This window comes from Melanerpes formicivorus, unplaced genomic scaffold, assembly GCF_026170545.1.
Source record: "Melanerpes formicivorus ecotype bairdi unplaced genomic scaffold, bMelFor1.0.p_v2 SCAF_2, whole genome shotgun sequence".
Taxonomy (NCBI): Eukaryota; Metazoa; Chordata; class Aves; order Piciformes; family Picidae; genus Melanerpes; species Melanerpes formicivorus.
In genome coordinates this window covers 42,705,075-42,719,347 of record NW_027142354.1, presented here as the reverse complement: position 1 = coordinate 42,719,347, position 14,273 = coordinate 42,705,075, and the positions used below count along the sequence as shown (strand labels likewise).

General features: G+C 43.3%; 1 protein-coding gene across 2 annotated transcripts in view; it reads left to right on the top strand.

The window, feature by feature from the left end:
• Positions 1-14,273, top strand: part of LOC137451094 (follistatin-related protein 4-like) — a 292,081-nt gene that overhangs the window by 89,609 nt on the left and 188,199 nt on the right. For both annotated transcript variants that reach the window (XM_068158275.1, XM_068158266.1), the window contains exon 4: positions 4,316-4,564. In XM_068158275.1, coding sequence (XP_068014376.1) covers positions 4,316-4,564 — 249 coding nt within the window. The remainder of the gene's footprint in view (positions 1-4,315; positions 4,565-14,273) is intronic.

Genomic DNA, 14,273 nt, shown 5'->3' with positions numbered 1-14,273 from the left:
CTGAAACAGTTCTATGATTTTTCAAGTAGCAGGACAGTATAGGAGAACAGACCAGATCTCCTCCAAAGCTTTTTCCCTCATAACATGTAACAGAGATGAGAGGAGCTCCAGTGCTCACTACTTCAATTCTTTTTTAGCATTTCTTCCTAACACCAACACAGCTCCTGCCTGTCCAGCATTTCATGCCAATAGAAAATGTCCTAGTGCTGAAGCTACATTTCAGTGCTCAAGGGGTTAAAGCGTGTGCACAATGTCAAGCAAAAGTCTCTACAAAACATTGCTTTTCCTGGTCCCTGATAAACTTTTGTTTTTATCACTGTAAATCTGAAAGGGGGAAAAAAATGAAGTCTTTTATTGGTGGATTAACTCTTTGACTCAATAACTCATTAAAATTCCTTCAACCCGGCAAGCTCAGAAATATTGACTTTTCCTGACTTGTGATAAAATAGAAGGTCAAAGCATCTCTGAGCAGTGCAAAAATTGCAGCCTTTGGAAGGAGTATCTGAATATTCTTTATTTACTTTACTAATTGCTCCCAAATTTCTGGAAAATGTTCTTAGGAATGCTCATTATATGGCCTCTGGGAGATGTCACTGCCAAAGCCATCTGCATTTATGATGTCTGTTGTAGATCAGAGAGGCACGAAGGATTAGGGCTTAAGGAAGGCCTGGTCAAGCGTTCTCCTCATAGTGGCAGGATCTTCACCTCTGCATGCACTTGGCTTATCCATCACAACATAGAATCATAGAATTCTATGATCTCCAACCATCAGCCTAAGACCACCGTGGCCATTAAACCATGTCCTGAAGTGCCATGTCCACACATATCTTATTTGGAAAGCTGCTGTTGATGCTAAACATACCAAAAAAAAATCAAGATTCAGGAGCTATTATTGTCTGTATAAATGTAGTTCAAGTACAACTATAACAAAGCACTTCCTGTGCTGTCTCCATGGCTCAAAATTGATCTCTCAGAGCTGGCACCAGCTGGGGACAGCACCACGCATCTTACAGAAGCTTAATCCTGCCTCTTCGTTCTTGGTGGGCTGCTCTGATTTAATGTCTCAAGTCATATTTGGACAGGGCCACAGCTGCATCCTGCCTAGATGTGACCTACCACAAGTAGGTCACATCTGCCACAAGGGGACACAGTCTCAAGCTGCGCCAGGGGAGGTTTAGACTTGAGGTGAGGAGGAAGTTCTTCACTGAGCGAGTCATTCGTCATTGGGATGGGTTGCCCAGGGAGGTGGTTGAGTCATCATCCCTGGAGGCGTTCAAGAGGAGATTGGACATGGCACTTGGTGCCATGGTCTAGTCATGGGGTCTGTGTTGATAGGTTGGACTTGATGATCCTCGAGGTCCTTTCCAACCTAAGTTATACTGTGATACTGTGAAGTACCAGCAGCAACAAAAACCCTCATGGAGCCTCAGGAGATTTTGGTATTTTGATATTTAACATGAATTTGGCATTACTGAAGTCAAAGGCTGTGCCTCCTGCCGTGGAAATTCTAAAGGTTTTAATGACAACAAAGCTTTTTTTAAGCACCAACTTATAAAAATCTTTTCCAGATCCACTCTGATTACTGTGGAGAAGCCATAGAAAGCCTGATTGCCTTTTTGCTTCATTCCTGTTGTTACAGTTTGGGTTTGTGTTCCCAGGTGGAGAACGCCTATTTAAATGCATCTAAGTTGGGTAAAAGGGTAAGCCTGAGAGGGGAATCTTCTCAGTGCTCAGCAAGAGTTAAAGGGTCGGGCCAGACAATTTTCAGTAGTGCCAAGTGACAGGACAAGGAGTAAGAAGAACAAACTGGAACCCAGGAGGTTCTATCTGAACATTGGAAGAAAATTATTTCCTGTGAGGTTGGTGGAGCCCAGAGCAGCATTAGGTTAACAGTTGGACTCACTGTTACACCCGGGAAACACCTGACTTCTTAAACTGATTTCTGGCTACCCTTGAGAAATTTGGGATTCCAGTGGAAAACAAAATAAAATTATGCAAAGGCTTGTTAAAAGGCTGCCTTCATCTCAAAGGAAGACTTTAATAGGAAAATAAAGATGATATTGTCATACTGGAGCACATGTCCTCTGGCTGTTCTTTAATTTATAAAGACAGAGATCTCCTCTACCTTTTACACACCACTGAATATGTTACAGATAGGATGAAGGCTCACAGATTATTTTTTTTACTCCCAAATGCAACCTTCTTCCTTACTTCATCAAAACTCCAAAAGAGTTCAAGGGTAGATTGGGTTCGTGACAAGCACTGGCTTTAATTAAGACCAAACAGATGAACCCATCACAGAGCAAAACCAAAACCCAAATAGATTTGTCATATTGTTACTCATAAAAAGTTGCTTCTACACTGCAGGAATGGGAATGACTACATTTACATGTAAAAAGCCACTTTGTCTTCAACTAACACTGAGTTCCTGCAGGCAGCTGGACAGCCAGTTCTACTGCTGAAGTTTAGAGGTTAGATCAGGACTGGAGCCCAAACTAGAAACTTCAGTTGTAAAATCATAGACTTGTTTGGGTTGGAAAAGACCTCAGAGATTGAGTCTGACCATCAACCTAACATCACCATGGCCACTAAACCATGTCTAGAAGTGCCATGTCCACATGTTTCTTGAATGTCTCCAGGGATGGTGACTCTACCACCTCCCTGGGCAGCATATTCCAATGCCTGACCACTCTTTCAGGAAAGAGATTTTTCCTGATCTCCAACCTAAATGTCCTGTGGTATGATTTCAGGCAATCTTTGAAGGGAAGAGCCTTGAGTGCATTTTGGAGCATTAATATGGTGCTGCAGTTGCTGTAGGATTTGTCTTTGGGCGCTGAAGCACCCCTGGAGCAGTGCTTCTACTTGAGCTCTTTCACAAAGTGGAAACTTTTCTGAGAGCCAAACCTCCATGTAGTAAATGTGGACAGCAGGGATTTGCTTCCACATGGACTTGCTGGTGCAGATTAAGTGCCTGGCACGGTACAACTGGGGGCAGCCACTGTTGGAAGGCTGTGCGAAGCTGGCAGCAGGATGTGCACCACCAAATGTTTATTCCTGCTTTAATTATGTCTTTTGCAGCATCCCTTAGTGATTCTCAATTTTGTGTACTCCAATTAGCAGAGAATACTCTAATTTCCTGGATCTCTCTTGACTGAGTATAATGGTAATTATTGCTCTGAGTAGTGGCTTGTTTGGAAGCACCTTGTCCTGTATGAGTTACTATAATGTGCTGGCGGAAGCGTTTAAGTGAGGAAGCTTCAGAAGCAGAAGATGTTACCGCACAAGCGCAACTTCCTAAACCTTTTAATAGCATCAAACAGCACAATAATGTTCTCAACATTACATCCAGTAAATTCTTGAATGTAGTAGTAAGTTCTTTTTCATCACATGTCATTATTCAGAGGGTAAGAAGAGATACTGATGGTTGATTTTGCAGTGAGAAGTGTCTTCCCATAACTTTCCCTTGACTTCAGTGAGACTCTTCCTTGGGGGCTATTGTTTCAAAAACTCTCAGCAATTGTCCCTCTGAGCTTTTAGTGAAACCTGTCTGAACTTTAGCTTTGGGGGTGTTCTACTTCTGGCTCTCAGGGTGGAATAGTCTGAATGCATACAACTGGTGCGGAAGCTGAAGTCTGCTACTTAGGTCGTTTTGTTGCCCCAAAATGAAGCTCCTTGCGAGTTTTGCATCTGGAGGAGTGTAAGTTTTCAGAATTGCTTCCTGAGTGTAGCTCATGGCAAAGTTTGAGTACAGAAATACCCTCATTGGGTTTTATTCCTGGGTCTAGTTTTGCAAAGGGCTAAATGAAGAAATGGCCATACATCCATCATTTTTCAGTAGATCGTTTGCAGCACATGCTTAGTGTTGTGAGGAGTGAGAGCTGGACGTGTGGCAGCACAGATGCGAAGGCACTCTTCACACTGCTGCTGTTCAAAGCACGCACTTTTCACCCCAGAAACCATGTATAGCAAGTGTTTTGGGTGGAAAAGAACTTTTAAGATCATGAAGTCCAAATGTTAGCCCAGCACTGCCAAGTCACCACTAAACCATTTTGCTTAGCACCACATCTACACAGCTTTTTAGTTTTTCTAGGGATGGAGACTCTTAGGCAGGCTATTCTAGGCCTTGACATCCCTTTATGTGATGGGAATTGTTCCTAATATCTGATCTAAACCTCTTCTGGTGCAACTTGAGGCTGTTTCCTGTTGTCCTATTGCTATTGTAGATCCTGCTCAAGTAATGCCTGTGTTGCTCTAACAGATGAGCGTGGTTCATTAGGCACGTATTGCTCACTCTGATGTTTTCTGCTCTCCCCAGTGCTTTATGGGCAGGATGGGCTCCATGCATCATGTGAGAAGAAGTACTGTGGCCGGGGGAGTGAGTGTGTGGTGAACAAGGACACCAACCAGCCTGAGTGCAGATGCATAGAGAATTGCAAGTCTAGCTACATGCCTGTGTGTGGATCTGATGGCAAATTCTATGAAAATCATTGCCAGCTGCACCAAGCCTCCTGCCTGCAGAGGAAAAAAATCTACATTATCCATAGCAAGGACTGTTTCTTCAAAGGTAGGAGATCATGACAAATCAGTCTTTCTGTAGAACTTGCATCACTCATTTTACTGTAATCCTGCTGAATGTTATGTTCTATTTCTACCAGACAGCGTTTTTTAAGGCTGATTTATTCTAGGACCCTTTCAAATGTAAAACAAATGTGTGACGTGCCTATTAAGCCCCTGAGTGTCGTCATCACCCAAAATGCAATCAAACTGGGAACTGGTAAATAATTGACATTGTTGTATGCATTGTAGTTGTGCTGCTCAGTACTTCCAGCTGCCACTGTAATAACTTTTTACAACCCAGTTCATTTGGGAAGGCTTTGAACAAGACAAAGACATTAAGATAAAGTATATGGTATTACAAAAAGTTTGTTGCAAAAATGAGAAACAAAAACCTGTTTAGGCAAATGACATGGACGAAAGAAAGGAGCTGCTTAGATTAACCAAGAAGACCAGGAGGTGCACTTCCAGAAATAACTGCAAAGAAAGCTCTGATTGCCAGTAGCATCCCTATATCCTCAGCTGGTTTACTGGCTCAGTTGCACAATTTCATTAGTATCATCATTGCACCAAATTACCAAAGGGCTGGAGTCCTGTGTCTTTGCTATTAATGCTTTGTATGCTATGTAGCATCCTGTCACAAATCAAGTGAGGCTGCAGAAGCAGAGGCGTGTGATAAAATGGCAGGGAGTGGAAGAAGTCGTAAATTGTTGTACTTCTAATGAGAAGTTTATAAAGGCCTCACTTGAGTATGTTTTGAAGCCTGATTGTCAGATGTGACTCCATGTACCTGCAGAAAGTTTTGAGAGGGTTGTGCAAATCCAACCAGTGATATTTGCGTGATCAAATATGAAAATAATTCCTTTGTCTTCAGCTCAGTGGGCACTTGAGCCCCTGAGGCGCTTGGCTGTGTACAGAGCTATCCATCGCAGGTTCTCCTATGCTAACGTGATGCTAGAGGAGCCCATTTGGGGAGTTGTATTAATATGTCATCAAGTTGCTGTTCTTTGCTTCAGAAGAGGCCTGGAGGCTGAGATGAACCCAAAATTTCTGGAGTTAGCTAAGCACTGCTAGACGTAGCATTGCAAAGTCTCATTTGTCCTGGAGGTCTGGCTGTGGATGGGATGTGGGATCTGGGGAAAGGATTGACTTGGTGAGCACCAGCTGGGCTTAGGTTTGTCACAGGTGTGCTCTAAATTTACCAAAGCTACTCATTAGATCAAGGACTAATAAACCTTGTATGAAATTAATCATGGAGAGGGGTCACCTAACAGCATACTTTGAGTGGATCAAGGTGAAAAGTGTTTTTGGCTTGTCACTTTAAAAAGGACTGTCTAAAAAGAATACATGTGCCTTGGTCCTAGTGCTGATCTTTCTGTCTCTGAGTTTGATCAGGGCTGGAAACTGTCTTCATCTTTGAATAGGATGCAGATGGGGCTGCAGGATGAGAAACATCTAAAGAAAGGGTAAATCTTAGTTTCAGATATGCTCAGCACCCCTGAACCCCACTTGATGTTTTATTCCTCCAACTCTCCAAAAAGCATCTTCAGTTTTTTCCCCTGCTGTAGGTAGCCCACCTTTTTACAGTGGTGCTCCTGGCCTGGGTTTTATTCATTCCTTATCACATACAGTGTTAAAGAAAATGAATTCTCATTGCAGTAATCAGTGCCTCTGCAATGGCTGTATTATACCTAATGATACAATGTCACGCTTGAATACTTCCCTGAACACACCATGAAATGATGTCAGAAAGTGGTAGTTTTGTGTCCCAGTTTAAGGTAACCCCTAAACTCTTGCCACAGAGCCCTGCTTAAATCTGCTTTTCAGCAAAATAGCAGCTTTGTGGCAGGGAAGAAAGAAACAAACTCACTTCTCTTCCTGCGTGAATAAATCAAAAAGTGCTTCGCGTCTCTGTCTGCAGAGATAAAATATAGGAAAAAGACTTTACCTGAAGGGGAGGATAGTTCCACAGAGTGGGGGGCTCCAGAGGAATGTTTTACTTCAAGCTTTGTTTCTGCCATGCAGTTCCTGAGTAACCTTCTGTGTGTCTTTTCATTTCTTCAGATTTTATTTGTAAATTATAGAATGGTTTGGGCTGGAAAATACCTTAAAGATCATCTAGTTCCAGTTACTCTGCCATGGACAGGGATACTTTCCACTAGCCCAGTTTGCTCAAAGCCCTGTCCAAATTGACCTTGAGCACTGCCATGGAGGGAACATTCACAAGGTCCCTGGGCAACCTATTCCATTGTCTCACCACCCTCACTGTAATATCCCAGTCTAAATCTCTCCTCTTCCAGCTTAAAGCCATTACCTGTCATCACATCACTGCAAGCCCTTGTCAAAAGTCCCTTCCCACCTTTCCTGTAGCCTCCTTCAGGTACTGGAGGACTACTCTAAGGTCTCCCCAGAACCTTCTTTTCTCCAGCTCTCCCAGCCTGTCCCCACAGGGGAGGTGCTCCAGCTTGCTAATCATCTTCATGGATTCATCCAGAAACCAACAGTTCTATGTCCTTCCTGTGTTGGGGGCCCCAGAACTGGACTCAGTGCTCCAGGTGGAGGCTCACCAGAGCAGAGGGGGAGAATCGCCTTCCTCAGCCAGCTGGTCACACTGATTTTGATGCCACTCCTGACACAGTTGGCCTCTGGGATGCAAGCACACATTGCTGGCTCACGTTGAGTTTCTCCTCAACTGACACCCCCAAGTCCTTCTCCTCAAGACAGCTCTCCAGCCACTCCTCACCCATAGTGAACAATGGTAGTATGTTTTTTTAGTTTGTAGTAAGCAATTAAGTTGCAGGTTTGTAAGCAACGTTATAAAGGTAACATCAAATATAAGACTTTATGAATGGAGGAAAATCCTAAAGGTGTAACACACTAATATCCAGCTGAGCCAATACATCTGCCAGCAGGCACGTGCTTTCTGTTTGGTTTGTGTCAAGTAGATAGCTTAATTATTTGAGTGCAGTTAGGCTGATGAGTGGGCTGCTTCATGTGGGGTTTCTTGTCCCAGCTGACTTGTTCAATTAAGACTTAAATCCCTGTGTAGAGCTGAGGGATGCCGCAGATTGCATCTGTGTGTTCTGCCAGTTTACCCAGTTATCAGTGACAAACCGGAAGGCCTTAAAGTATGACAGAGATCAGATAGACTGATTCCCCTTTGACTGAATGAAGTCTGCCCACAGTAAACTGCTAATAAAGCAAAGGTCTTGGGGGAGGGGGGAGGATTGTGTGTTTTGGGAAAGGAGTTTTTTTGGTCTTTTGACACGTTCATCAAGTGGAGTGCTTTGTAAATACTGGTGTATAGCAAATACTCATGTGTGAAAAAAAGCATTGCTTGATTGTGGTACCTCACTAGCATCTCATTCAGTACTGGGAAGAACAGAAAAGAGTTTGGCTTTGAGAGAATGACCAATTTCTCCTTTGCCTAGCCTAGAATGAAATGGCTCCTTGAAAACTTGAGAGGCATAGAAAAGATCCAACCTCCCTGCCATGGGCTGGGATACCTCCTATTAGACCAGGTTTCTCAAGGGCCCATCCAGCCTGGCTTTGAACACTTCCAGGTTTGGAGCCTTCACAACTTCTTTGGGCAACCTGTTTCAGTGCCTCCTCACCCTCATGGAGCCCAAGAAAATGAAAACAAACTTGTGTGCCTTCAGACATCCAGATTTCTGTGTGACATTAATGCATGTCTCTGAGAACAGTCAGGCAAATCACTTAGGCTTGCTGGGTGAGGGTGGGCTTTGTGAAGACATCAACTCTTTGGTGTCAGCAAGCATAGGTCGATTGTCTCAGCTTTGTGTCTGTGAAAGATTTCATGGAGGGTTTAAGTCCTTGCTGTGCAGATTTTGGTGTGCAGAGCTGGTGACCATGCCCAAGGCTTGCGCTGGTGATTAGACATTACATCCAAGATGAGAGCACATGGAAATGTGAGTGAAGCATTGAGAATTCCCAGCAGGAGACATCTCCCCAGGCTTCATTCTGCACCCGCTGGTACAACACAGTTCCCCAGTGCTGCCATGCACAAAACCACAAATGCCATGCCTTTTTCTCAGCTGACAAAGCAAAGGACAAATAGGTGGAAAAGTTCAATTGGAGTACAAAGCCCAAAGGGAAACACTGTAAAGCAGAAGTCCTACATCCAGAGGTCTCAGGAGAAATGTCACTTCTACTCATAGCTGTTCAGATTCTCCCTGAACTGGTTGTCTTCACTGGTATGAAACATAGTTTGAGTTTCCTATAGGAAAATGTGCTATTTAAGTTTTCTCTACTATGTGACAGGATTTGGGGGGTTTATATATTTGATTTTTCAGTTCCTATAGTCATTTGGCTTGAGTGTTGGTATTTGTGACCCACTGACAAAATACATGAGACTCAAATGCTTTTTCTTTTTGCCTAAGAGGAGAAGAAAGAAGTTTGTCTTCCCCCAGATCACTCCTAATATCCATGAAAACCAGAAAGGTATCTGTGCTCATAAGGACAGTTGTCCCACAGATGTCCGAAACTAGCAGTTGGTCTGGAAATGTCCCTGTTTGGATAAAAGCCTGGGATCCTGCAGCTATATCATTTTAGTGCAGTGATTTGGACTATGCTTTGCAGATGCAGGAGTCCCATTTTTTCCTACTTTTGTTCATTTTTCTTTCCTTTTGACTTTTTACACCTACTCAGTCTCTTCACTCATTTTTCTCACGTTATTTTTGGCCACTAAACGCTGCACACACACCACTCCAAACAGTTTTTCTTCCCTTCCCTCATGCCTTCCCCCACAAACATCAGAGCAATGCATTTCTCTAGCAGTATGCATACATTAGGGAAGAAACTCTTTCAGTTTAGAGTTATGCTTTTCCATTTTCAGGATTTAGGAGTAATTTTATTCCCTCTTTCCTTCCCTTTCTGCTCTTTTCTGTGGGATCAGCAATCCTAAAGCTCCCCTGCATCAGCCAAGCCCCTGCTAGATGAAGGCAGCGGCGTTGCTTGCCTGAGCTCATTCTGTGTTTTCTCCAGTTCTGACATCCTCCCTTTATCCAGGTGTATTGAGTTTTTTATCAAAAGCTCAGCTTTTCTTGCTGGGCTCTGTTGGAGCTTTATGTTGCAGCTGGTCAGATTTAGTTTGTGCTCTGGCATTAATTCAATCCAACTTAGCTGACCGAGTTCCTGACCTTTCCATTATGTAAATGCACTGTAGCTCTGCCCCTTACTTTCTTTGTTGGCTTATTTTGTTCATTCAGTCTCCTAAAGCTCTAGTTTTATGAGATTTGACAAGAGATGGGGTGCTATAAAAGCACATTCATGTCTGGTATTTGGTGCTGTCTGAACATGAAGCAAAACTTCTGTGGTGTGAGGGTGCTGGAGCCCTGGAGCAGGCTACCCAGGGAGCTTGTGGAGTATCTTTTTCTGAAGAGATTCCAAACCCACCTGGATATTTTGATGCTGGGCAAGCTGCTGTGGTTGCCCCTGCATCATCATGGGGGTTGGACTGGATGATGTCCAGAGGTTTCTTCCAACCCCTAATACTCTGTCATTCCAATCCCATTCTCCTTTCTCCAGTCTCTCCCAAAATGCCACTGGTAGTTTTGTCAATACTTTGATCCTATTGCTTTAAAATATTTATCTTTTAAATTTCTTTCTGTCAAATGCATGAAAGCAGTTTTCTTCCTCATAGAAGGCCAGTTCTCATTCTGTATTTTTGTATAGATATTGATCTATATTTTTGTGTAGATATTGATATAGATACAGAATTTGGGAAGAAATCCCTATGGAAAACCACCTCCCTTTCTCATCTCCATGACACACACAGTCACACTGCTGAACTTGAGCCTTTCGCTGTATTTCATGCCATAAACTTAAAGTGTTCCAGAGCATGTATGCCCATGTGCTGGGTTGTGCTGCATGCAGACATATGTGTGCAAGCATGTCTGCATGTTGAAAGAGCCAGAAGAACTTTTCTCCTGACATTCATGCACATGTAGCATAGAGGATGGAGCCTGGCTCTGCATGGGGTAAGAATGAGGAGCAAGGTGAAAAGCTGAAACCAGAGGTTCAGCCTGGGTGTAAGGAGATGGGTAGCTGAGTGGTGGGGCAAGCTACCCAGGTGCCACCACCATCTCTGGAGTTTTCAATACCTGAATAACCTCACCAGACCCTGAACTAAATGTTTAAATGCCAGGAACCCTTCCAACCCTCCTCCTCCCCTCCTCCTCATCAAAATTTTACAATTTCATGGCCTGAATTAGTTTTCAACTTCTCATCTGTCTGTCTTCCAGTTCTGAAAAAGTCTTTCTAATTATGGGAAACAATCATCCTCTGTATGTTGACAGAACATTTTCTATGCATGAATGTAAATAAATTGCAAACCTGGAGGAAAAAAACAAAGCCCAAGCAGGGTAATAACCGGCAACATATCACTGCAGTAATCTCACATAGATATCAATTCAGCCTCAGGTGGTGGTGGTGGTTTATTTCCTCTGTACTTTATTTGTTGTCCATGTGTTAGTTTAGTGCTTTGTTACTTCCAGAAGTAATTTGTTCTGGAGAATAGCATTTCAAAACATCTCTGTGAAGGTGTTGAATGTTTTGCTCATTTAATGCTTGCAGAACAGACAAACTTGCTCCCGTCGGCTCCTTTGCAAACTGCAAAGAAATCTGCTCCATTTAACACTCTCTCTCTCTCTCCAGCTGGAAAAAAAGAATAAAAAAAGAAAAGAATAAATCTGAGTGTGAACTAATGGCACATTTCCCAGCTGGCAATTAATATTTGCTGATTTAACTTTGCAGGAGTGCTGACAGGCTGCTTCGGTGGCAGTGCGATGGATTGGGAGCTGTTGGGAGACATGCAATTAATCCCGCTGGGAAGGAGGCCGGGATCCTTGGCCTGTAGGTCTGGCCTGTAGTGATCCTTTCAGTGCCCAATGTAAATATATTAGCAGTTTCCAATGTTACAAAGAGAGATAAGTGCTGTATGTAATGGAGGTGTGTTTGCTCTCAGCAGAGCTGATACGGTTCTTGGTACACAGAATACTTCAGGGATAGTGAAGTATTTGAATACTGAAGGGATTCAAATAATGAAGTATTTAGTATTTGAATACTGAAGGGATTCCGGCACCAAGTTGGGTGGGTGTGTCAATCTGCCAGAGGGCAGGAAGGCTCTGCAGAGACATCTGGACAGGCTGGGTTGATGGGCTGAGGCCAGCACTATGACATTCAACAAGGTCAAGTGTTGAGTGCTGCACTTGGGTCACAACAACCCCATGCAACGTTACTGGCTTGGGGCAGGGTGGCCGGAGAGCTGCTCAGTGAAGGACCTCAGGGTGTTGATCACTGGCTGGCTGAATACGCTCAGGTGGCCAAGAAGTACAATGGCATACTGGCTTGCATTAGGAATAGTGTGGCCAGCAGGTCTAGGGATGTGGTTGTCCCCTGTAGTCATCACTCAGTGGTGTCACCTGCTTCTGCTTCACCAAAACCAAATCTGTTTCCCTGATGCTACAACTCTTCGAAGACTGGTGACGGTTTTCAGAGATGGCTGGTAAAGCTGCAATAGAGGGAATCATACCTTGGCTGTGAAGCTAGTGCAAGAAGTGATGCTATCTGAAGTGATCCCTATCCAGCATTGTTGGTGGGTTTATAGCTCCAGTTTGAGGCAATGGCTGTCTGGGGACTGCAGGAGTAACTGTAATGTGGCCTTTTGTTTTTAATATCAAATTGTGTAAAGTTTGGGTTTTACAGTGCTCATGACTGGAGCCCCCGTGAGCACTTTTATTTGGTGACTGTTATCTCTTTCATCTTATTTAAGGACCAGTCTATTATCTACTCCAGTTGTCACTCTTTAGTGTGGACAGCCATAATACCTCCCATAAAACCAGACACCTCTGTAGTATGTATCAGCTGGTGAACAAAAGAATTAAAGGATATTTCAGCAGCAGTGTTAATACCTTGAAAAGCCAGAATTCTTCTTTCTAATTTCCTTCCCCTGTACAAGTTAGGGTGCACTTGGTTGAACAGCAGTCACCAAAGCCCACAGTTGAAATATACAGCCTGTGCACCTTGCTGCAGGACCATGCCTGATGTGCATGATGGACATAAAGGAAAGTATGATAGGTGATTAAGAAAGGAGTTTAAGGGACTGTGTTTATCCATCAAAAATAGAAAAAACTCTGCCTAAAACTCCATGGCATGGAGGAAGACAATCGTAGGATGAGACGGTTTCAGTTTAAACCATCCAGAGTTTCAGCCTGATGCTGTTGAGGGCAGATAAATGAGATGCAGCTCTTTCTTTAGGGAGGCATATGCTCAGCTGGCTCAAAGCCTAGTGCTGGTATACCTTCACTGCAGCCATTTTAGGAGAGCTGAGAGGTGCTAGCAAAGCTTCTTTTCATGCAGTGGGGGAGTAAAGCAGAGGAAGAGGACAGAGGAGGGTGGAGAATCCAAGTGGAGGATGGGGGAAGAGACACAGGGATGTGGCTTGCATTCACTGGCTGGAGTTACTGTGCAAACTTTGGTGGTACTGCAGCACGTCAGGGGATATTTGTCTTTCATTTTTACCTATTTCTGTGTTCTGTTTGCACCTGACCTATGCTTGTCACTATTTGAGACAGTCTGGACCCACTGTGCCCACCTTGCTTTTCTTCCCTTGCACATCAGGTGAATAGTTACTGTACATGAATTCAGAAGCTAAAATCACACTTAAATATTGAAGAGCCCTATGTAGGAAACATTAAAGAGACCTTTTGCTTCTTTTTGTTTTGTTAAATTTAATATTTGCTCTCACTGTTCTATCAGCAATTTTCCAAACTGCTCCAGGTAGTGAATAAACTGAAGAAATGCCAGCAAAGTGGGGCTTGATATTATGAAGTCGTGATTAAAAAGTGACACATTTGCTGAGCCTCTGCATTGCTGAATCTCTTATAGTCCTGAAAAGAGCTTGAATGCTCAAAAGTTTACCTGCTCTTATTCCCAAATGTTGTTAGTCTAATATTAATCTAAGCCAGCAGGTGAGGTTTAGGTTGGATATTGGAAGAAACTTTTTCACTGAAAGAGTACTCAGAGACTGGAACAGGCTCCTGAGGGAGGTGGTTGAATCCTCATCCCTGGAAGTGTTTCAGAGTCACAGAGATGTGGTGCTGAGGGACATGGTTTAGCGCCAGACTTGGTAGAGCTAGAGATTAGTTGGACTTGATGACCTTGAAGATGTTTTCCAACCAGCAGGATTCTGTGACTCTATCAATAAAAGGTATTGCTTTTTCCTGCAAACCCCATGCATATTTGAGTTCTCAGACCACTGTGGTTGCACTAACACTACAAAGCCAACAAGATTTTTTCCCTCTTCCCTTGTGTCTTTATTGACTTTACTGTTGCTCCTGCAATAATTTGGAGTATTTCTCATGCATCAAATGCATGAGCTCTTCAATGTGCTTGTGACACTTGAAGTTGCCCTAATTTTCTCTAAAATTGCGTAAATTCTCTTCAGAGGCGGATTAGTGATTTAATTAAGGGCCTCACAAGTTATCTTCTTGAGAGGTAACCTGCAGTTTGGTGCCAGATCGCTCTTTGTGGGACGCCTCCAGCTCTGTGCTGATACAGAAGCCAGGGAAAACCTTTATTAGAAGGAAAAAAGAAAACAAAACCCAAAAATCCCAACAAACAACAAACCCTGAGAGAAACCAAGTGATTGCTTTAAAAAGCCAACTAAGAAGGTTAAAAGGTAGAGATGAGCATTAAAG